Genomic DNA, 25196 nt, shown 5'->3' on the forward strand with positions numbered 1-25196 from the left:
GTATGCTTTTGATATTAAGGCTCAAGTTTTAGAAAAACATAAATAAATACTTTTCTTCTAATTTTAATTATCTTGATCACACAAAAATTTCTTTCATAATATTCATCTTCCATAAACCTTTTGCAATTTTCTCAAACCATTTATAATGTTCTTACTCAGTTTTATTGATATCATTTTTTTCTTTATTTATTCATTTTGAAGCAATCCTCCACTAGCCTCCAACTAGAGAAAATTACTTTTTTAAACAACAGCAAAGAAAAACACATTCTCATATCTTCCTTTTAACTTTTCTCACCCAAACATATCTTACATTTTTGTACACTTTGTGTACAGAATTACGTATAGTAATTGGAATTTAAAAACTCTTGGTAACTTTAATTTCTAGTGAAAACCGGAAAACTAGAAAGTAAGCAATGATAAACTGCCTTTTACAAATTTGTGAAAACATTATTTTATAACACTTAGAAATATATGCTCCCTCATAGCACATTTTTTCTGTGTAGAATAGAGCATTTTAATTAACAGACCCAAGTATCTTTTGTTCCTCTACAATGAGGAGACAAAAGTATATAAGCTTAAACTTATGTTCAACAACTAATGTTTCAGCATAATATCTTATTTGGAAATGGTCTATTAAATGAATATTCATACTTTCATTTAACTTACTATAACTTTAATGTTTTAAGTAACCAAAAAGATTTTGTAAACCATTTTAAGTAGACATATCTTATAAAACATAATAATTGTTGAAAAGCTTACTTATACTCTATTTCATTTATATTTACATTTATTAATTCACTTGGTTTTAAGAATTATGTTTGAATTGTTTATGAAAACTCCATTAGACATTAAACAAATGTAGTCATTATCTTAAGTTATTTTTATTGTTAGTAAATCAGGCAAGTATTAAAAAATACCACAGAAGTAAAGAACCTAAAAGTTAAAACATATGGCTTTTTTTAACTCTCTTTTTTCATTGTCACATTTGTCACACATCAAGCAATTTATTTTTACTGTATGTTTTATTCTTAGGTTACATTTACAATTTTATCATCTTAAACATACATACGCTCTTGCTTGATAAATCCAGATAGAAGAAGTCGTATGTCTGTATTATGTTTAATGTTGACAAGTCTCCACACATGACTATTTTAATTGAACCAAAAAACTTAAACTAGCTTCTATATTTACCAAAAATTATACCAGATCACCTGAACTCAAAAAACATTTAGGTTAGTTCTGTTTTTCTGAGAAAATAGTTAATTTGTAAAAGTGTTTATTTTCTTCCCTCAAGCCAAATCTTCTCGCATGTACCAATAGGACAGTTGTTCAGGATGAGGGCTCTCTAAAAATACTTTTAGACACAAAAGTCCAAATATCCAAAGGTATAGCCACTTCAATTGTGACTCAAAGCCAGTAAGCCTTTAATGTCTTAACCATGGATGCCAGAGTCTTCCACAAAAAGAGTGTGAAAAATGCAGTACCCCCCTCAAGATCCAACGTCTCTCCCAAAGATAAAAAACAAAGACCTTACTTGTTAACAAGGTAGTGGAGTTGAAACAATTGAGACAAATTCCCCTGTGAGCTGGCACTCTGGGACAAGGAGACGCTTCATGTTTCAGACTCCTATCCAGCTGGCTAGCCATCTGATGCAAACCTGACAGTCTCCACCACCCGGCTGGTGGAGACCAGAGAAGATATCCTCACTGGCCACAGAGCTCTTGAGACATAAAACAAGATGAAAGGAGAGTCTTATTGTAACTTTTATCCTTGTGGTAAATCACACAGAAGACAGAGGTTAAAAAAAAAAAAAAAAGCTATTTCTGTTAGAACCTAGAACCAAATTCATAAGAGTCACAATTCAGAGAACATCCTTACAAATGTTTTTCTCCTGCCAATTCAAATGTAGAAAAGAAGGGACAAGAAAAAATGTTTACCTTCTTCTCTTAGCCAGGCACTACCCATAGATATTTGGGAAAGCTGGCTTTGGAAAGAATCCCCACCTTTTGTGGGCTTTTGTCAGGCCTCTCAGCATCTCATCCATAGGCTGGAGTGAGTGGGGTGTCCAGCCTGTTGGGGTCCCATCCTCATTGCCAGAAACTGTAAGGATGGAAAACTTCCACTTCTATCCTTTATCCTTACAGGCTCCAGCTGTGTCTGAGAAGTAAACTAACATAAGAAAGATCAACAGGAGAAAAGCATAATAAATGTTTTATGTGGCATGGGCGCCCCCATAAGAAGATGAAGACTCCAACAAATTAGTTACTGGGTTGGACAAAAAACAGTTAATTGTGAAAATGGGACTAAATTATGAGGAGGCTTAAAAAATCAGAGTTATTCCAACAAGGTCTGTATGGTATTCTGTGTCTAAACTTCTTGTCCTTGAAGATAAGGATGTTGCCTTTCCTTCCAGGAGAGGGAGGATGACTGTCACATGGGAATTTAATCTTCTCTAAGAAATAACACAAAGATCAAAGTCGCCAATTTGCACCTGATCTTAAAAGTGCACTTAAAATTGCCTTTAACTTAAATAGCTGATAGGCCCAAATCGCATATTTTAACTTCTTTATTCCACCCATCTAGAACTTCCTTGGAAGATTCACATATTAAAAGATGACTTGGTGGTCATGGAGAGAAGAATTGGATTAGTAGCTGAGCAGTTTGGAAAAGAGTAGTTCGGCTAGAGGAAGACAAAGAGGAAGAGGAATTGTAGATAGGGGAGGGAAGGCTCTGCAGACAAATGAGTCTCAGCTAGCTTTGAGATATTTGCATTAAGGCATTTTTGAGTCCTGAATGCATTTTGAAGCCTCAAGATGCCAATTGAAATATGTGCCCCATTCAAACTGACCTTATAGCTGCAGTCTTCTAATTTTAATTCTAAGGAAAAAACAAGCTTGGGCAGTTCAAATGATCTCCATCTGGCCATTGGAGCTCTAAATTATCTTTGGTATAATTTGTCCATAAGCTTAGAAATGCATGGGGTGAATTATGTTTGGAAAGTCTATCTGATGCCGATTTAAATTCTTTGCACAAACAGCCAATACCAAAAGAGTACTCATCAGAAAGGATGCCAAATCCCCTACAAAAGTGAAACCAAAAGAATACTCAGAAGAAGGACCATGTCTTTCAGACCTATAAAACCAGATCTCGAATCAAGTCAAAGCAAGCCAAAACGAGGGTGCTCAAATCCAAGACAGAACTTAGCACCAGCAGAAAGATGATTCCTGGAAGCAGAGAGCATAATGGGCTCCAGTGGGCACTGCACGTGTTCTGTGGTCACTGATATGGGAAAAGGCTTGTCCTTTTTGGATCCCACATCTCTAACACCAGGTTTTCCCAACCTAAAATAACAACAAAGAGAGACAGGCTTTGCGAAGAAAGAGTTTATTCAGGAATTAGCAGGAGATTGCAATCCGGGATATGCGTGTTCTAGAGGACTACAGGTGCATCCCAGGAGGCTGGGGTAAGGGGAAGCTTTTAAAGACAAAAGAGAGAAGTACACGTGAGTTGTTTTGAAGCAAAAAGATGATTTTTTCCAGGGGCTTATTGCAGGAGTTGACATCAGTTCATCAGTGGAGACAGAGTGTCAGGCAAGTGTTCTTGTGTGAGTGGCTAGCTGTCCTTGTGCTGCTGGCTGTCCTTGTGCTGCTGGCTGTCCTTGTGCTGCTGGTTATCCTTGTGTGACTCATATAGCAAGCTGCAGTATGGAAAACATTTCCTGTGGTATTTTTTTGGTATAGGCATATGCATGAGTGCCCCTCCCTCATGGCCTTTTGGCTGCACTTTATTAGGGTTAGACATAAGTGACCTCATTTTGGTATTGATAACTTTCACACCATTACTGTAAATATCACGTTGCCACAGCTGGATTTCCTTAACCACTGTGTGGAGGCTGAGCTGGGATCACACTGGCCTTCTGGCGAAATCCTCTCTTTCCCAGCCCATCTGGCTTAGGTGTCATATCTCAGTGTTCCTCTATTTTCCCATTTCCAGTAGGAGAAGCTCATGAACTTGTATGATTATTCTTTGTACCAAGCAGGTTTGGTGAGAGCATGTTCTTATCCTCATAGTTCTCATCAGACCTTCTAAAGATCTCTCTCACAAATAAGAAGAACAACTGTTATATGCTTTGATGTGATCAACTGATATTTGTTCGACCTTTGTAAAGTGTGAATACAGGTGTCTTTAGGAATTGTGTTGTTATTGATCTGTAAAATGCAATCTAATCCAGTGTGCTTGCATTGTGAGTGCACCTGCACTCACAAATCCACTTATCTCCTACCTGCCTTCTCCCAATCAGGTGGCCATCCTGAGCCCCTCCCACGTGGACAATTCTACACCTGCCTAGCTAGGGTCATCTTGGGGAAATCACTCAAAGGTGACTACCTCTAGGGTTTGGATGTAGACCAACTTGGAAGGGTTTACCAACCAACCTTTGGTGGGAACTGCCCACCTTGGGGAGAATTCATTCTAAGGGAAGGGTGAGTACAGTGTGGGGCATCAGATTCGGCAGCAAGGGCAGAGGCAGGTGGCAGAGGGGATGGAGTTCTGAGTGCAGTGTGGTGACTGCTGTTTAAACCGTGGATACTCCCTCCCCACCCCAGCATGCATATGCATTGGGAGAAGAGGTCGGTCACCAGTTTAAAAGTTCTGCCTTCCAAAACTGGGCAGGACTCCTGTGCCCAGGCAAGCTGCTAGAGAATGCTTTGGGCTGAAAGGGTGGAGCACTGAGGAGGAGCCACTTTGAGTGTGTGGTAGAACAGGGCAAGGGCAGACCTGCAACAGTCCCCAGGAGTGGCCGAGGGCACTGGAGGGGTTGAGCTTTGCTGTGAAGAGAGCAGAAGGGTGGGGGAAGGGCCTTCAGTGGCTGAGGCTGATTCAGCCTCCCTCCCAGAGGTACTGGAGGACACACTTGCCAGGATTTGAAGTCCTGAGCTTGGGTTGCTGGAATTTTCAATTTGGAACCACTTGGGTCAAAGGGCAAATTGACTCCACTTACACCATGTCTTAGGCAGCTCAGGCGGCTCTAACAAAACACTACAGAGGGGGTGGCTCAAAAATAGACACTTCTTTCTCACAGCTCTGGAGGTTGGAAAGTTCAAGAACAGGATTCCAGCTGATTCTGTTACTGGTGGGGTCCTCTTTCTGGCTTTCAGAGGCCTCCTTTTCACAGTGTCCTCACATGGCTGAGAGAGGAAGCTCTGGTGTCTTCCTCCTCTTATAAGGATGCTGATCCCATCATGGGGGCCCCCACACTCATGATCTCATCTAAACATAGTTACCTCCTAAACACCCCACCTCCTGATGCCATCAGATTGGGTGTTAGGGCTTCAACATATGGATTTGGGAAGACACACATATTTGGACTGTAGGATTCCATGGCTGGGGAGGAAGGGGGTGGTCCAGCTGAGGTGGAGGGTTCTGGCACATTGCACAAACTTAGTCAAACTCCTTTCCTTGGTTTTCCATTTCATACCCATGAGATGATAGCTGAAGGCAGATATTAAGCGACATCTTGTAAGATAAGATAACTAATGGTGTTTTCTCCTCTTGGTGCTGAGTTTTCCTTATTTGACCCTCTTTGCTTTGTCTGCTCCTTCTTGACACCTCACAACCCCAACAAAGTTTCCTCGGTACCAGGTACGCAAAAGCTTACCTCCCACTCCTGCACTCACCCAGCTTGTGTGTGACCCTCTGGGTAGGGCTTAGGGCTATGAGTGTGAGAGATAGTGCATTCCCTACTGCTTCTCCCTCCACACATGCTCTATTTCCATTTCAGGCAAAGAGTTCTTTTTCCTGGACAGTGAAACCAGATTGTGCAAAATAGCTCCTGAAGGCTGGAGAGAGCAGCCTCAGAAGACCTCCATGAATACCTTCACACTCTTCCTGAGGATAAAGTTCTTTGTCAGCCACTATGGGCTGCTCCAGTGAGTGCTGCAAAACTGTTCATTTGTTCCTTAAGGGATTTATGTATGTCCAGGCTGATGGAGAGGTGATGGATCGACAAGTGCTTTGCAAACTGTAAATTACATACAAATAACAATAGCTATTGTGGTTGGTTTTCTGTTGATTGGATTCTGATCAAGATAGAACAAAGGGGGAAAATCAGTTTTTTTATGCAGGCCCTGGTGAGAATGAGAATATGCCCTTTTGTTTCAGACATACTCCACTCAAGGTCAAAATTCTCTGTCTGTGACCCCAAAATGCCCCCTCACCCCCAATACACCACTCAGCAGCCCAGTCATGAGGGTTGGAGGACAGAGACATGGGTTTGCAGTTTGATCAGTGCTTCTTTATTTCTTTGCTTATTAGGAACACCACTGAACTGATTATTAACTTCCTCACTCAAACCAGAGCAGGAAACACCTCTGTAAGTTTGTGTGAAGTGACTGGCATAGAGTGGCCTTAAACTAGGGGCAGGAGGCATGGTGTAAATGGAGGAGACCATACTTGTCTTGCTGGCATTGCCTCTGAATTCTATTGAGTTGCATCTCATCTTCCCTGCTTTCCCAACTTCCCACACCGAGAAAACTCACTGGTGCTAACATTCTCCCTTTCCCTTAGCAACCCAGCCCTTTTTATTGCTACTTCTTTTCCAGGCACAGCCTGACAAGGCACCAGTTTTACCTGCAGCTTCGGAAAGATATCCTGGAGGAGAGGCTGTACTGCAATGAAGAGATGCTGCTGCAGCTGGGGGTCCTTGCCTTGCAGGCTGAGTTTGGCAATTACCCTAAGGAGGTAGGGGTGAACACCTGGGGCCTTTGTGTGGGATCACTGGAAAAACAGTTACAGGATGAGGGCATGTGTTAGTAATGTGGAGACTCTGCTTTGCGTATTGTTAGCATCTTCCAGCTAGATTGGAGTAAACTACATTCATCCATCCATCCATCCATCCATCCATCCATCCATCCATCCATCATCCATTCACCCATCAGTCCACCTATTCATTGATTCATCCATCCACTCATCTACTCATTCACCTATCCTTTCTTCCATCCATCCATCCATCCATCCATCCATCCATCCATCCATCCAACCATCCATCCATCCATCCACCCACCTATTCATCTATCCATCCATCTATCTACCCATCTGTCCATCCATCCGTCCATCCATCCATCCATCCATCCATCCATCCATCCATCCAACCATCCATCCATCCATCCACCCACCTATTCATCTATCCATCCATCTATCTACCCATCTGTCCATCCATCCGTCCATCCATCCATCCACCTATCCATCCATCCATCCACTCACCCACCCATCCACCCATCCACCCATCCATCCACCCATCCATCTACCTATCCATCCATCTACCCACCCAGCCACCCACACACCCATCCACCTGTTCATCCAGAAAGCATTCATTGAGCACTCTTTACTAGGCTCTGGGAGGCACAAAGATGAATAAATCCAGTTTATACTCAGTAATATAATTCTAGTCTAGTTCTAGTCTAATAGGTACCTCCTAAAGACAGTAATTTACTAATTTATTGAATTCCTATCATAATCACCATCATCAATAGTAATAGCCAACCTTTATTTTAAAAATTTATTTATATTTATTTATTTTATTTCAATAGGCTTTTGGAGAACAGGTGGTGTTTGGTTACATGAATAAGTTTTTTAGTGGTGATTACTGAAATTTTGGTGCATTCATCACCTGAGCAGTGCACACTGCACCCAACATGTAGTCTTTTATCCCTCATCCTCCCAACCCTTTCCCCAAGTCCCCAAAGTCCATTGTATCATTCTCATGTTTTCGCATTCTCGTAGCTTAGCTTCCACTTATGAGTGAGAACATATGATGTTTGGTTTTCCATTCCTGAGTTACTTCACTTAGAATAATGGTCTCTGATTCCACCTAGGTTGCTGTGAATGCCATTATGTCATTCCTTTTTATGGAATGAGTGGATAAAGAAATTGTGGTATATATACACATATACCACTCATTGATTGATGGGCATTTGGGCTGGTTCCATATTTTTGCAATTGGGAACTGCTGCTATAAACATGAGTGTGCAAGTATCTTTTATGTATAATGACTTCTTTTCCTCTGGGTAGATACTCAGTAGTGGGATTGCTGGTTCAAATGGTAGTTCTACTTTCAGTTCTTTAAGGACTCTCCACACTGCTTTCCATAGTGGTTCTACTAGCTTACATTCCCACCAGCGGTATAAGAGTGTTCCCTTTTTACCACGTCCATGCCAACATCTATCATTTTTTGATTTTTTGATTATGGCCATTCTTGCAGGAGTGAGGTGGTATGACATTGTGGTTTTGATTTGCATTTCCTTGATCATTAGTGATGTGGAGCATTTTTTCATATGTTTGTTGACCATTTGTATATCTTCTTTTGAGAATTGTCTATTCATGTCCTTAGTCTACTTTCTGATGAAATTGTTTGCTTTTTTCTTGCTGATTTGTTTGAGTTCTTTATAGATTCTGGATATTAGTCCTTTGTTGGAATGTATAGATTGCAAAGGTTTTCTCCTATTCTGTGGGTTGTGTTTTTACTCTGCTGATGGCTTCTTTTGCTGTGCAGAAGCTTTTTAGTTTAATTAAGACCCATCTATTTATCTTTGTTTTTGTTACATTTGGTTTTGGATTCTTGGTCATGAAGTCTTTGCCTAAGCCAATATCCAGAAGGGTTTTTCTGATGTTATCTTCTCAAATTTTTATGGTTTCAGGTTTTAGATTTAAGTCTTTGATCCATCTTGGGTTGATTTTTGTATAAGGTGAGAGATGAGGATCCAGTTTCATTCTTCTACGTGTGGCTAGCCAGTTATCCCAGCACCATTTGTTGAATTGGGTGTCCTTTCCCCACTTTATGTTTTTGTTTGCTTTGTCAAAAATCAGTTGACTGTAAGTATTTGGGTTTATTTCTGGGATTTCTATTTTGTTTCATTGGTCTATATGCCTATTTTTATACCGGTACCATGCTGTTCTGGTGACTATGGCCTTATAGTGTAGTTTGAAGTCAGGTAATGTAATGGCTCCAGATTTGTCCTTTTTGCTTAGTCTTGCTTTGAATAGTAATAGCCAACCTTTATTAAAAGATCACTATGTACCTGGCATTTACCTAGACATTGTCGATTTATGTTAACTCACTTACCTCTCACAGCAACATTGTAAGTTGGTGTGATAATATCATAGAGTTGATATTATCACTTAATTTTCTAAAAGAGTGATCTGAAGTTCATGTGGCTAGTACATTGTAAAGTCTAAATTTGAGCCCAGATGTGTTACTCCAAGGCCAATACTGATTTTTCTGGGATACACTCTTCTCAAATGGCAATTCTAATCTTGTTGGCCAAGCCCTTGCCCCTGCAGCCGTATCATATGCAAGTTTCTTTGATTTAACTGCCTATGATTGTCCTCTGTTATAATCCTCAGGGAGTTAATAGTGTTAATAACTTGTTATCTAATTTTCAGATGCCTATTAGTAGGGAAGGATTATGCTAATGTATTTACCTACCTAATTAGGATTTAAAATGGGGACAAAAGGCAGGAAGGAGAAACCAACCACTTGAGCTGTTACAGAGAGCAGTGTAATTTTGCTTTCGGGGTTTATGAAGCACTTCCCCCATCTCCTGCCCATGTTCTGGATGAAGGGAAAGGCTTGGGAACAGACCTCAACAGAGACCGAGCAGTTTGACCCAGCAGTGTGACACGACATTTGAATGTGGAGTCCATCTCTGGATGCATCAGTAGGAGCAGAGAGGAAGAAGCAAGGGAGGGGAAGTTTCCACCCATCTCTTCCCTGGTGACCTCCCAGCCAGCACACTGGGCTTTATCTTGGAGAGCACTCACCGCTGTCATGGGACAAATGCTGGGTGCCACTGGGGAATGCTTAGCTTGGAGAAGAGATGGTCTTCTTCAAGAGGACTGCGTGAAGGAGGAATTCACTGCTAAAAAAAAAAAAAAAAAAAAAAAAAAAAGAAAGAAAGAAATGTTAACCACATGCACTCCACCCTTCTGCCCCAGAAATCTTCAAAAGGACCTTTAAATCCTTGAGATCCTAAGAACTGGCATGTTACTGGGCCTTTGAATGCCCTTTCCCATAATGTCTGCACATCCGTCTCAACCTTATATACCTTTCAAGGCCAGTACCAAACCCCTAGAGTTCCTGGCCCCACAGGTGGACCCTCTGGGTCCTTTTTAGCATCCTCCCATACCCTCGGCCAGCACAGGTGATTGGACAGCATTCTGTTGATTACAAGTGATAGAAAATCAAGCTCAGGCTGGCTTGAATAAAACATGTCATTTATTGGCTTGCAAAACCAAAGGATTCTGGTTCTTTCTCAGCCTCCCAGCATCCCTGTGACAAGCTTCCAGCCCAATCACTCTTACCTTGGAGCCTGGGTGATAGGAACTCACATGATGTCAGCAGGACTTAGGCTTCTTGTGTCTCTGAGCTGTGCTCTCCTCTGTCAAATTTGCCTTTCATGGCTTCCCAATTCCACCCTCCAGGTTCCAGCCCTGTGCAAGAGAGAGAGTCTCTCCCCTGGAAATGGCATGGAAATCCTGGGCTTCTGTCCCATTGGTGCTTATAGAGTCATGTGCCCACCTGAAGCCAATCATTGTGTAGGGAGATGTCATGCTTTGATTGGTTAGACTTGAGTCTAGCCCCATGGTCACCCTAGGAGGCAGGGATAGAGCTCACACTGCAAAGTGCATAGACTGAGAGGGAGGAAGGATGGTTTCCCATTTCCTCCTTCAAAAAGAAGGTGAATAGTCACATGTGGCCAGAAATACATGTCCACCACCAGTGGGCACTTAGTGGTCAGAGATACTACATCGTTGGCGAACAAAGGAGCCATGTTTACCTAAAGTTCTAGTCTGCTACATCACTGGGGTCTGGCCTGGTGTTATAGGCTGAGTCTTGAGCCCCCAGATTCATATGTAGAACCCCTAGTTAACAGTATTTGGAGTTACCGCCTTTAAAGAGGTGATTAATTTGAGATGAAGCTGTTAGGGTGGGCCCTAATCCAATCTGACTGGTGCCCTTATAAGAAGAAGAAATTTGGACACACAAAGAAACACCAGGGAGGCACAAGTACAGAGGAAAGGCCATGTGAGGACACAGGGAGAAGGGGGCTTTCTGCAAGCCAAGGAGAGAGGCCTTGGGAGAAACCAAACCTGCAGAAGCCTTGGTCTTGGACTTCCAGTCCCCAGAACTATGAGAAAATGAATTTCTATTGTTTAAGCCCCCTAGTTAGTATTTGTTATGGCAACCCTAGTAGATTAATACACCCTGAGTCTGAGAAGGAGAAGCAGTAGCCACCACTGGGTGTGGACACTTTGGCAGAGTTCTGTGTCTTATTCCTCATAGGGTATGTGGGATAGAGAGGGAGGGCTGTGAGTGGCCTCAGCTATAACTTGCCTGCCTTGGCTCTGGAACTGGATTAAAGAGCAGGGACAAGCCCAACAGTTAAAACAGTGAGAACAGTGGGTTGTAAACATTTTTTGCCATGTCCCATGGATAAATGGACATTAAAACCCAACACACACACATGTATATAGAACAGAACTGAAGCAAAAACCTCAGGAAATAGGGAGCATCCTTTCTATAAGCAATGCACATTGATATCTCCTATTATATTTTCATTCATTTTAAAAATGCTGATTATGGGCCACTAAATTGATTCATAGCTCACCAATGGGTTACAGACTGTGGTTTGAAAAACACTTCTCAGACTCTCCCAACATTGTCTTGCTTTCCTCCCGGTACAGCTTCAGAAGGTGCTGCTGTGTCCTGGGGTCTTCAAAGTCCCTGTGTATTCCCTCACCCTGCTGGGTTTTTGTTCACAGCATTTATCATCACGTGGGATGATGAATTCATTTTATTGATCATTAGCATAGAAAACACCTGAGGGTAAGGGTGTTTTTGTCTGTTTTGTGTAGCCATTTCTCCAGCACCAAAGCAGTGCTTGAAGCACAGGGAGTTTGTGCAAGAGCTGTGAATGAATGGAGTTGAAACTCCCAGACTGGAAGACACTACAGATAACAGTCATCCATCAGAACATCAGCAGCTGGCTTGTCAGGGAACTGTGGTTCAATTCCCATCTGTCCCCTCTCCTGGGACTACCCTGGTCCATGGGGACTGGAACCTCACTTTCTGCCCCTGACACTGCCCCAGGAGGCAGTGTCTCAGAGCTGGCCTGGCCCCCTTAACCTCCTCGCTGCCCTTTTGACAAGCCCTGTCACTGCTTACCCTTGAACTCTTTCCTGCCCTCAGTACCCAGGCCTGGGGCCCTTTTCATACCTAGGCCAGCTTCGGGTGGTGCTACATTGGGGAGTCCTGGCAGGAGGGTGCTCTAAGCCAGGAGTGTCCCAGTGAATCAGTTGACATTCTTGCTGTGGCCTCTGGTTCAGTAGCTATAGGGCCTTGGCATGTTTTCTTTCTGAGCCTTGGCTTTTTCATCTGCAAAATGGAAAATAATCTCTTGCAAAGCTGCTGTAAGGGTGAAAGGTGGCAATGCATGTGTGGTACCTAGCATGTGACAATTGCTGCTTGCAAGCTTTCCTTTTCCCTCCTCCAGCGTTATAGTGCTCTAATATAAAATGACACAACAGCTAAACTTCAGTCTGTAGATTCAGATACAGGATGTCAAACCTGAGTTTAACTCTAGCACTTAGAGTTGTTGGAGACGGCAGGCCAGATCCACTGGAGGCAGTTGGGAGTTTGAGTAATAGTTTCTTACTAAAACCTGGAGTCAGTCCAGCAGAATCTCTTGCCCCAGGACTCCAGGGGCCCAGACCTGTCTCTATGAGCCTATAATAGTCTAGGTTGTCTAGAGAAACAGAACTAATAGGATTATCTATCTATCTATCTATCTATCTATCTATCTATCTATCATCTATCTATCTATCATCTATCTATCATCTATCTATCATCTGCCTATGTATCTATGTATCTATTATCTATTTATCATCTATATGTCTTTCTGTCTATCTATCTAGAGATGTATTAGAAGGCATTGGCTCATGTGGTTATGTAGACTGAGAAGCCTCAAGCTGTGCAGTTAGCAAGCTGGAAACCCTGGAGAGCCAATGGTGCAGTTCCAGTCCAAGCCTGAATCCAAAGGCAAGAGAAGAACTGGCATGAAGAGAGTCAGGCAGAGAGGAGCTGCTTCTCTACAGGGGAGTCAGTCTTTTTGTTTAATTCCATCCTTCAACAGATTGGATGAGGTCCGCTCACTTTAGGGAGGGCCATCTGCTTTACTCAGTCTATGGATTTAAGTGTCAGTCATGTCCAAAAACACCCTCATAGTCACACTCAGAATATTTGACCAAATATCTGGGCACCCCATGGCCCAGTCAAGTTGACACATAAAATGGACCAGCACCAACACTCCGTTATGGTGCTTTCCTGTGCCCGTCCAGTTTCTGACTGATCTCACCCTGCTTCTGGCTCAGTGTCATCTCATTCTCCTTCTGCTTCCCTGTCCCCAGATCCTGCCAAGCCTTAACCTGTCCAGTGCCCTGAGGACATTTTTGAGGTGCTCTCTGCTGCCCCCATGTGGCCCCCAAAGGCAGACCTTTTTCCTTTCTCACTTATGTAAATGCCAACAGGTTTGCACAAACCCATTCATTTATACAACCACTTACTCAGTCTTAATTTATGGAAGGCCTGCTCTGGGCTTGGCACCATTGAATTCTTACATCAACCCTGAAAAGCCAGCGCTATTTACATTTGCCATTGAGAAAGTTGTGAGTCTGTGATGTTAGGTAAGCTAGAAAGAGCGCAACCAGGGCTCACTTCACATTGCTTTGGTATATGCCAGGTGCTGCAATGGACACTTCAAAGGTCATTGAGTGAGGCCTCAGAGAGGAGAGCCCCTCTCTGTGTCACTGAATGGGCAAAAGGAGAAGTCTGGCCTGTCCACTGCCTGAGCCTTGGTGGCTGTGAAGCTGGGTGGGGGCCACCTGTTGTATCTGGGAAGACTTTGTGTGGCCTCCTAAGGGGCTTATATGTTGTTTGATAAATGGTTCTGGTGCTGAAAAAAAATAATTTGGAAACCACTGTTGTGAAAGATTGGGAGCCCCTGAAGAATTTTAAGCAGCGAAGCAACATGATTACATTTGCATTTTAAAAAGGGAGACAAAGACAATTTAGTATAAAAATAAATCTCCTTAATCACATCATCACAGCAGAATAACTTTCCTCTGGGTGCATTCTCTCCCTGCCTTGATCACATGTGGGGGTTTTTACACAGTTATGAACTTCACCACATTTGATTTGCATTCTTCTTTCTCACTCAATGGTACACGTCCTCCGGTGGCCTTCCTAGTGATCCTCTGGAGTGGCAGCCTGCCATGCCTTCCCAGTCTTCCTTCACTTCTTCATTCTTGTATTGTGGGGTATTCACCCAGTAGCACCATGTAAGTGATAACTGCTATTATTATCATTTAAATTGCATCTGATTTTTCTGTTTTATAAATGCCATAAAAATAAGTGTACTTGACCCCAGAGCTTTTTCAGTCCCATATGGACTTTTCTCTTGGATATATTCCTACCAGAAGGATCCTGGATCAAAGATCCTAAACACTTTAAAAAAGTGTTTTAATAGACTTTAATGTTTGGAGCAGTTTTAGATTCACAGTAAATTTGAATTGAAAATACAGGGAGTTTTCATATATCCCCTGCCCCTCTACATGCACAGCCTTCTCCTACAGACACCACAAAAATCCTGCACCAGAATGTACATTTGTTACAATCAATGAACCTACATTGACACACCATTACCACTGAGAGCTCATAGTTTACAATGAGGTTCACTCTTGAGGTTGTACATTCTATGGGTTTTGACAAATGTATAAAGACACGTATCCACCATTACGCTATTGTTGAAGTCAAATAAAATGTGAAGATGAATCTCTAAATTTAAAACAATTTATTTGGGAAGCAAGAATTGCAGTTTGGGGTATACTCATAGACTGGGTGGTCTTTGGTGTGTCTCACGGACAAAGAGAAGGTTGGAATTTTTATTAGGAATAAAAATGTTATAGTTTTGAAAGAAAACTCATCAGCACTTGAGAAGCTTTTGGGAAATGAAAACTGATTGGTGAGTGACAGTGGGAGGTAAAACAAGTCTTAGAGTCCCAGCAGGTCTTTTCGGCAGCTACTAGGTAAAACTGGTCTTAGGGTTACAGCAAGTCCTTTCAGTAGTTGGGCTTATGGAAAAATTTAATTCTTGGAGCAGGTGCTATGTGCCCCGAGTTCATTTACTTCCTGGCTCCTGGACTCTGATTTAGTTGGATATGACAAGAATTACTCAATTTGTGTAACCAACTTTCAAGTATCTTACAGAGTAATTTCATGGCCCTAAAAATCCTCTGTGCTCCACTTATCTATTTCTCCCTGCCTCCAAACCCCTGATCTTTTTATACTTCCATAGTTTTGCATTTTCCAGAATATCATATAGTTATGATCATACAGTATGTAGCCTTTACAGACCTACTTCTTTCACCTAGTAATATGCATTTCAGACTCTTCCATGTCTTTTCATGGCTCGACAGCTCATTTTTTTTTTTTTTTTTAGCACTGAACAATATTTCGTTGTCTGGATGTGACAGTTTATTTATCCATTCACCCACTGAGGGACATCATTTGCTTCCAAGTTTTGGCAATTATGAATAAGGCTGTTATAAACATCTGTGTGCAGGTTTTTGTGTGGACATAAGTTCTCAACTCCTTTTGGTAATTACCAAGGAGCAAATTGCTCGATCATATGGTAAGCACATGTTTAGTTTTATGAAAAACAACCAAACTGTATTCTAAAATGGCTGTACCATTTTGCAATCCCGCCAGCAACAACTGAGAGTTCCTGTTTTCCACATCCTCACCAGCATGGTGTTGCCAGTGTTCTGGAATTTGGCCACGCTAAGAGCATTCTAAATGCTTTTTTATGCACTAGCCTGCTGAACAATGTCTCTCCATTTGTGGTGGAGCTGAACTCAAAACCATCATGGGCCAGCACCAACCTGAGGATTCTTGGTCCATGGCCACATGGGGACATGCTACATCAGGAGTGTGGGAGGTGGTGGACACTGTGCTCTTCCCTTCAGATCCCCCACTCAGGCCAACTCATTCACCCCCAGCCCCAACGAGGCCAGATTCTCCCAGCTCCCAACTGCCTTCCTCATGAGTAACTGCCCTCAACTGGAGGGAAATGGCTTGCCCAGGGTTAGGCTGGCAAGGGCATCCTGAGACCAGGACATGTTGATCTGGGAATACAAAGGCAGGGTCAGCTTCTCCCTCTGCCTGATCCTGCATTCCTCATTCTGTATAGTGGATCTCAAGAGCACTCCTGCATGGACTTCTGCAGACTTTTCCCTGCCCCAGAGTCTGTGTTCAGGGAACTTACCATCAAGCAGTGAGTGATTCCACCAGCCACCGTCTCCTGGGGGGATGCAGCCTCAGTCTCCCAAAGAATAGACTTGAGGAAGGTGGGCTGGGGGTATCCAGTCTCCCCTTTTCCAGGGGGCTACTCCTTGAACATCTTCATGTGCAGCAATTATGCCAAAGCTAAGGCCTCCTTGGTGAGAAGAGACAATGTTCTGGGAGTGCATGTAGACAGAAATGCTAAATGAATTAAAAAAAAAAAACATAGAGTTTTAGGGCCAGGGTTTTGCTGTGCCTTTTGGTAAGGTGTGGCATCGTGGGAAGTGTGAGGGTTTGGAGTGAACAAATCTTGTTTCTGTCACTTCCAAGTGGTGTGAACTTCACCCTGTTGAGTGACCTCTCTTTTTGCTTGTCTTGGCAATGGCAATGACAATGCCATCTTCAGAGTATTCCTGTGAGAATCAGAAGAGGCTTATGTGTTCTGTGAACCACCTGAAATAAAAAGGTGCTCAAAAACAGCTCCTTTACTCTCTCTTTTCTGTTCATGTCCTAGGGTTTGGCCCTGTTTCTAATACAGTAGAAAATAATATCCCAGGTGGGCACCTCGAGGAAGTGTCTTTCTCTGGAGCCCTCCTGGAATTATGACTACGGATAATGTTTTCATTCCGCTCAGAGTCCCCCGGCCAGTGTCTTGACTGTGCGCTTCCCCTCTGCATCTTACTTCCAGCAGGTGGAGAGTAAGCCATACTTTCACGTTGAAGATTACATCCCAGTGAGTCTGATCGAGAGGATGACCGCTCTACGGGTCCAAGTCGAAGTCTCAGAGATGCACCGGCTCAGCTCTGCACTGTGGGGAGAGGATGCTGAGCTGGAGTTCTTGAAGGTAAGGCCTTCCTGAAGAGAGGTGTTGGTCTTCAAGGGAATGCAGCCAGCAATCCCCTGCAGAGCCTTCTCAAGGGGCCCAGGTGTGTGCAGACCCACAAGGAGGCATGAGCAAGGGTGGAGCTCTAGGAGGCAGGCAGGGGCAAGGAGAGGCTTCTGGAAGCAGCCGGCATTGGAAATGACCCCAAAGAAGGTAGGATTTAGTGAGCTGGGGTGGGTGTGATAGGGCTTTTCCTTATTTTTTATTTTATTTATTTATTTTTTGAGATGGAGTCTCGCCCTGGGATTACAGGCGCCTGCCACCATGCCCAGCTAATTTTTGTATTTTAGTAGAGACAGGGTTTCCCCATGTTGGCCAGGCTGGTCTCGAACTGCTGACCTCAGGTGATCCGCCTGCCTTGGCCTCTCAAAGTGCTGGGACTATAGGCGGGAGCCACTGTGCCCGGACAAATCTTAGATCAGCATTCCAGACACTTTCCTTCAAGCAGGGAGACCACATTTCTTATAGTTGACACATAGGACAACAGAAGTACAAGATCAATGCTTGAGCCAGAGAAAAGCTGTTGCAAGACCCCAAGTTTGCAGGCCTGCAGGCAGCAGTCCTCAACACAGCACAGCTGCTGTGGCCTGTGCACAGGGTTGCAGCTTGGGTCTGCCGTCTCTTCACCAGCGGGGCGAAAACAGTGGCACTGCAGTCTCCCCGTGTGGGCACACACAATGATGAATAGTCTTTGCTACTCCACAATCTCCCATTGCTGTGGGCCAGGCACTGGAAAATGGAGACAAAAGGCACGTGCTCTTTGTCCCCAGGAAGCCCCGCATCTTGTGGGGAGGATTGTGGTCTACCCACAGGCACACAACTCAATAAACGCTCAGTGGAACAAGAACAATACCAGCTACTCTATGTCAAGATGTGGGGACCAGAGAGAGAGTGGCTACTGTGCCTGTGCAGATACAGCTGGGGGATAAGTGGGAGGACACTCGCAGCTTCCCCAGGACGGGGTACAAGCTGGGCCATTTGACTGGGGGAGCAGTTTTAAAAGGAAGCTAGGAGATTTGTACATTTCTCTGTACAGAAGTCAGGTAGAAATATTCCGTCTGTGTTTTCTTGCCCTTAATTGAGATGGGTACTTGAAAACAGAACAGCCAACATGAGGTTGGGCCTTTGCTTTTCAGCCGGTCATTTTGCAGAACTATCCCTGTATCTAACATAGTGTAGCCTGCAAGCGTTTCATTTGAGAAGCACTGGCGAAGCATGATCAGGGCACTCCATAGTCCGGGCTGCACACGTGTTCCCTGTCAAGGGGATGAAGCATTCCCTTGATGAGGGACCAGTGGGGACTTCAAAGCCATCTGATAATGAGCGCTCACAGAGCCACAGAACTGCAGAATCCAGTATAGAGGCCAAGGACCCAACCCTGTGGCAGATGTCTGCAGGATGGACGTTACCTTCTGGCCTCTGCCCAGACCCTGACTTTGAGTGCTGAGCTCACTGTCAGGGTCCCTCCCTTCCTGGTTGAGTGATGAAAAATGATTGTAAAAGAAACTACCAGGTTCAGAAGCAAAAATACAGGAAACCATTTTTTCCCCATTCACAGAAAGCACTGAATAGATTTGATTTCATTTACATGTAATCTTTATCGGTTTCAAGGAGCACTCTTGCTTTTGCAGTTCCCCTTGGTAGACTGGGTGGGGTTGTGAATGCTGGTGTTGCCTGCCTGTGGTACAGAGAGATAAACTAGACAGGGCTTTGTCATCATCCCCAGAGCACACTGGGAGCCTCTCATTAGGGTGAGGGTTTGTTAAAGGTTTTCTCCTCCTCCCTGATTATAAAAGTAAACATTTCCTCATAATTCTGCCGCCTGGAGATAGCACAGTTACATTTAGGTATATTCATCCTTCTCTCTTTGTTCTGTGCATTCATATAGATATATGTATATGCATATATATTTAAAATTAGCTTTATATTATATATGCACTTTTGTGTATGCATATAATCCCATAAATCTAAACATTTGAAAACTTCTTTTGAATTAACATATGTTGTACCCTAATTTTTTCTCTCAATGCTCTATTGTTTAACATATAAATAGTTTCCAATATGGGACTATTTAAAACAATACTGAGAGTAGCATCTTTTCCATATAAATCTTAGCTGTATTTCTGCTTCATTCCTTAGGGATAGAATCTCATGAGTGGAATTATAGGGTGGAAGGTAATAAACATTTTGAACATTGTTGATATATATTGCTAAGACACCTCACGCTGCAGTCATTTCTGGACATTTTCCATCCCTTCTACTGGGCTATAAATGCCTGGAGGGCCATGGATCCTCAGAGCCCATCACAGAGCCCAGTTACTACTCTACAAGCAATCGCTGGATTATTTAATTATGGCTCCTCATGGCTCTTGTTTTTCATTAGAAAAAGGAGAAAACCATTATTGGGAGGCTACCTCTTGGTACCCAGTTCACTGATGACTAACTCTGACAGTTCAGCATCTTGTACTAGCCACAGACTGGGCAAAAGTCCAGTTTGGGGAGCGCTGAATACCATAGTCTGTCTGTAGATTCACAACTATATTAGCTTATTAATCTCAGAATAACCTGTTTAATGTGAATTCAGTGATTTCCTAACATCCTCAACCATGGAGCCATTTTCCCACATAGCTGTGGGTTGTAATATATTATTAAAATATTTTTTCTTGCTATTGAAATCATATTGGTTGTATCCTGTAGTTTCTTCCACTTAGCACTATAACAAATGCACTCTCCTGATAATTACAAATGCTTTATAAATATCCTTTGTAAAGGCTGCCTGATAATTAATTTTAAGACAGTACTGTTTTTAGGAAATCGTTTACTGCCGGGAACTGGTTTCCCCAAATCACCCCACAAATCTGTACTGAACAGCATTATGAGAAGGGATTGTCCTGATTATTCAGCATATTTTCTTAGGGTAGATACCCACAGGTGGAATTATAAGGTCAGAGAAAATGAATTCTGAAACCCTTGATGAATATTCAGAAATAACAATCCATTTGTTTTGAAGAATGTTCAATGCAGCAAGTGTGCTGTATGGCTGGCAGCCAGGAGTGCTTGGTCCCATCTCAACTTTGCTGCCTGTTGTAAGGAGAACAGGCCTTGTAGTAAGATGGCCCAAAGCACATGGAGAGGAAATGACCCTCTGAAAGGACCCCCAGTAATAGCAATGCAAAGGGGGCCAGGAGAAGCATCCTAGGAGACTCCCTAGCAGACAGTGAATGGAGGTAGACATCATTATTTTATTGTTTTACAGATTGAAGATGCCATTGACAACATTAACTATATTCGCCTATGTTTCCAGGTCTTTTGGATTCCCCGTATTTCAGTTGTTAAGAGTGAAGACTCAGGAGCAAACAAGCTCATCTTTCCATATTTCCATTCCTGGCTCCAAAGCAGGAACTTGGACAGATTACTTAGAAAAAGGATAGCTTCACTATCTCTGTGATTGTTCTGAAGATTAAATAATAATGAAATAATGCTGGGAGAGGCTTAGCATGGTGCTTTACCAGTAGGAATCTTGAGGCCCAAAGAACTGAAAAGCATCATATCTCTCTTTGTATAGTTAAACAATAAATTAAAATATAAACTAATACTAAACAATTGAAGAAGTGTAAGTCTAGCAAAGACATCTTTATCCTAATGATGACTACTTATTAATGCTTAATTTTTAAAAGAAATATCACACCGAATTCTTTAAAAGCATCTACCTAATTATCTTGTGGCGGCCCTGCTTTGTTAAACTTTAATCACATGCCCAGTCTGGCCACTGGATGTTTCAGCACCAGCGCTCAATAAATATTGATTAGTATGATGATGAGGATACTGATGATGATGGTGATGATGACGATGATGATGATGATGGTGACAGGGTCTCTCCAAAGTTAAACGAAGGATGCTTAGGGTTCAGAAATGTAATCTGAACCCTGTGTGAAGAGCTATGGAGTCTGCAGGCAGCATAAGCTGTCTGCACGGACTTCATCAACGGTGAATGGGCAAGGAGCCTGAGAGAGGAGCTCTCAAAAGCCATAATTTGTCCCTGTTTTTGTGACCTTGCCTGGGGGTGAGAGAGATTGAATAGGACATGATGTTCTCTGGTTGGGGGTAGGAATGGGATACCAGATTTCAGCAATACAACCCTTCTGAGAGGGCTTCAAAAGCAAGAGGCCCTTGCTGTGGGTCCCAGAGACACATCAACCTTCTGATGGGGACTGGCGTCTTCCTGGTGAAGATGAAGGTGGGAAAGCCCAGGGTGGGAAAGTGACTGCCATTGAGATGTAGAAACATTTGTGTTCATTTTATACTCTGGTCTCTTAAGAAGTTGGTGGCCTAATGCAGTCCCTAGCACCAACTGACCTATGGACCCTGGCAAAATTTATTCCCCTAACCTGGTAAACAGAGGCAAGACCTTGGGCTATGGGGACCCCCACGAAGGCATTGCTACACGGTGAGGAGCACCAAAATGAATGGTCATTTTCTCTGCAGGGTGGTTCACAACTAACACTGGTGATCCGGAAGGTCGCTTTCTGTGCCTTAGCCTCAGTTTTTCTATCTGTCATGTAAAGGGGTTGGAACAGAAAATACTATAGACTCTGACACAACCAGGAAAAGAAATCTCTTACCTTGAGATGTCCCAGAAGAGTATGAATTCTAAAAAATGTATTCAGAATATTATTATTGTACTGTGTTATTTTCATAATAACTGTGTTCTAAGTACTGTTTTAGGTATTCCATGAGAAAAGTATTCCTTGGGTTACAAAAAAAAAAAAAAAAAAAAAAAAAGGAAAATTCTATCTTATCAGAGGTGCAGAGAAATTCTGTACATAGCAAATAAATCTGTTCAGCCCAGTGTTTCCTAAACTTACATGACAATCCTACTCTTTCTTGTCAGAACACCTATCAATGTCTTTTGCATGGAGTGAATGGCGTGAGGCCCGTTATTTTAAACCATGTGCCTGTCTCTTCTAAATCAGCCTTTTTCTGTTCCAGGTCACTCAGCATCTCCCAGAATACGGTGTGCTGGTTCACCAAGTATTCTCAGAGAAGAGGAGGCCAGAAGAGGAGATGGCCCTGGGGATCTGTGCCAAGGGTGTCATAGTATATGAAGTGAAAAACAACAGCAGAATTGCAACTTTACGGTTTCAGTGGAGAGAAACTGGGAAGATTTCTACTTATGTGAGTGTAGCTCAGTTGATAAATAACCTGCACTTCATTTTCCTTTGATTTGTTGGCCGTTTAAAGGAGCAATGGGTCATGGGTCATGTGGCTTTCTCCTGACCAAACATTCTCACAGCCTGTCTGTTTGTTAACCTGCATTCTGATGCATTGCAAGATATTTGGAAGAAGTCTGCCAAGGGATTTTGGGAGGTCCTCAGGAGGCCATTTCTTCCCTACCATTCCTTGCCTGGACCTCCACATATCCCCATGAACAGTCATTGGTCTAAAGGGCTACACTTTCCTTCTGGGTAAAGTTTTCTTAATTTGGGGACTCCATTAATGTTGAGAGCAAAGTTGAAGGTGGGAGATGGGGGTTGAGAGTGTAGTTTAGGTTGAGTAGAGCCTGAAAGGTTTTGAAAAACTTCTTCCCGTGTTTTAATTTTCCCTTTGCACGCAGTGTGCCAAGGCCTCTGGTCTGTCTCTGAGGACTACAGGTGTGCTACGGGACACTGAGGATTGCAAATTTTTGATAGCTCTTAAAAGTTTCAAAGTCTATTTTTGAATAGAAAATCCCCATTAAGTACACAACATTTAGAATCTACTTGAACACTATTTGCATGCATATTTCTGCCTCCTGAAGTGAGTCACTCTGGCACTGTACCCTGGTGGCTGACAGCCTCTGCTTGTCCTGTGGTTGTTCCAGTCAGTACCTGTGTCACTTTAGTGACGATTTATTGTAAAATATGAAGTTCTTTATCTTGTGGCCCCTAAAAAAATTTTTTTTTCCTATTTCATTTTCTTAATGGTTAAAAACATTTTCTAACTAGATCACTATTTGTATCATTATCTGATGTTAGAGTTTCCTGAGTAGAACATAATTGCTTTCATTCATTTTCAGGACGTTTCTTTTATTTCTTCCATCTTGGCTTTGAAGTTAACATATTGTCAAGATAAAATTTCATAATAAATTATTGTTTGTTTTCAGGAAAAAAGCTTACATCTAAAAATAAATAATAATTGAGCACAATTTAACTGATTTTATTCAAGTGATCTATATGTTATCAGGAAACTGACTTTTTTTCCAAATTATTTTGATCAAACTCAAATGAAACAATATTTATATTTGTGAATTTTTCAGAATTTTAATTACTCAAATTACTTTAACTAAACTGAAAGATTATATGAAGAACTTTGTTTAATGAATTTAATACTACTACATTACTTATTTTCCTTATTGCATGTTTAATTGTTCAGATTGTTCAATGCACTATGTTTCAAAATATTCATAAAAATGCAGATAACCTAAAAAGTAATTTTTTAAAATGGAATTTTTTGAAGCTGTAAAGCTCAACAGTCCCCTTAAGTAAGTACTTCATGTATACATTGGTTTAACTTTTACAGGTATTTATTTCCCCCCCTACCAGGGGATTTCTTGATTAAATTAGTTGATTAATTTCTTGATTAAAACTGGGAAGTCATCCGGCTCTGAAGACAAACTTAGTAGCACAAAAAATACTTAATCAGGATTTCCATTCTCTGATGATCATCCTCTTCCTTGGCATGAATAACTTATTTTTATGGAACAGTCATCAGATGAAGTAATGTCACCAGCAGCTTACTGCAAACCAAGCATCTTACGCAGAAAATGACTTGAATTCTTTATGCTTCTGTAAGCACAAAATAGGGAGTTCAGTGAACAATACGAAAATTAACTCAGGAAACTGGTTTCAATTTTGCTTTTTAATACCTGAGGCCAAAATTCTTCAAACAATTACACATCGTTCATCTTGCCAGCCTGCACCAAAGCAGCAAAGGAAGTAGAGAAAAATGACATTTCCAAATAATATGATTCGTAGATGTGTTGGCGTCCGTGTGTGGTTTGATTGTTCAATCTAAAACCTGTTCCTTCTAGAACAATAAACCTATGCATGTTAGTAACTGTTCTTAGTTATCACCACTAGTTAAATCTCTGAAGAGAAATGCATGGAAACAGAAGCAGATACACACTATGTAGGGCCCTCTTTATGAAAAAGAATACAGAGTTACAAAAGATGGCATGAAAGAAATGTTTATTTAGAATGAGAAAAGAAATCACAAAAACTTTGTGAATTTTTAAAAGCTGAACAAATCCTGCAGATATCACAAAAGCCAGCAAGTAATATTTTTATTAACTTCCTGACAATGTCTATAATACTTTTTTCCTTTCAAATTTTTAATGGCTACTCTGATTATTTTTCTGTATGATGGCACTTTTGTAATATCATTTTCTCTAGAGAGGATAGAAATATAGTTTAGTTTTTCTTCTAGCATGGTGGATTGAAATCTGTTTTTATTATTGAAAGGATTAATAGGATGCATGAAACACGCAGCTTTGTGCAGAAACATTTTTGCTCTTTCTAGTGCTGCAACAGAGTTCTTTGCTGCAAATGCAGGAAACCTGACAAATTCTATTTCATGGGATTCCCATAAAAAAAATCATGTGGTGTATTGATAATGCAGTATACACAATTATAGAGTATATCCCTGATAGGGAAGCATTTCAATTAGATGAGTATTTTTGAGAATAAATTATAGTTTTTCATTTCTGATGGGTGCAAAAATTTCCTGTAGATCAGCTCCTGGCTCTGTACAGCTCATGCTTCCTTCGGGGGCTGGGTATTATAGGGCATGGTCAATTTCATCTGGCTGCTGGCCCTGCACCTTTCTGCTGAGATTTTAGGTGAGTTAGACAAATGGAAGGAGTATTCTGGGATGGCTAGCAAT

At 42.0% G+C, this 25196-nt stretch overlaps 1 protein-coding gene across 2 annotated transcripts in view; it reads left to right on the plus strand.

Moving 5' to 3' along the window:
- Positions 1-25196, plus strand: part of FRMPD2 (FERM and PDZ domain containing 2) — a 99161-nt gene that overhangs the window by 22967 nt on the left and 50998 nt on the right. The window contains exons 9-12 of one of the 2 annotated variants that reach the window (XM_055275408.2): positions 5780-5927; positions 6600-6738; positions 17085-17237; positions 22266-22451. In XM_055275408.2, the coding sequence (XP_055131383.1) occupies positions 5780-5927; positions 6600-6738; positions 17085-17237; positions 22266-22451 (626 nt within the window). Of the gene's footprint in view, positions 1-5779; positions 5928-6599; positions 6739-17081; positions 17238-22265; positions 22452-25196 lie in introns of both variants that reach the window. The other variant, XM_055275407.2, reaches the window with a different exon arrangement.

The sequence above is a fragment of the Symphalangus syndactylus genome, chromosome 4 (genome assembly GCF_028878055.3).
Source record: "Symphalangus syndactylus isolate Jambi chromosome 4, NHGRI_mSymSyn1-v2.1_pri, whole genome shotgun sequence".
In the NCBI taxonomy this organism is placed as follows: domain Eukaryota; kingdom Metazoa; phylum Chordata; class Mammalia; order Primates; family Hylobatidae; genus Symphalangus; species Symphalangus syndactylus.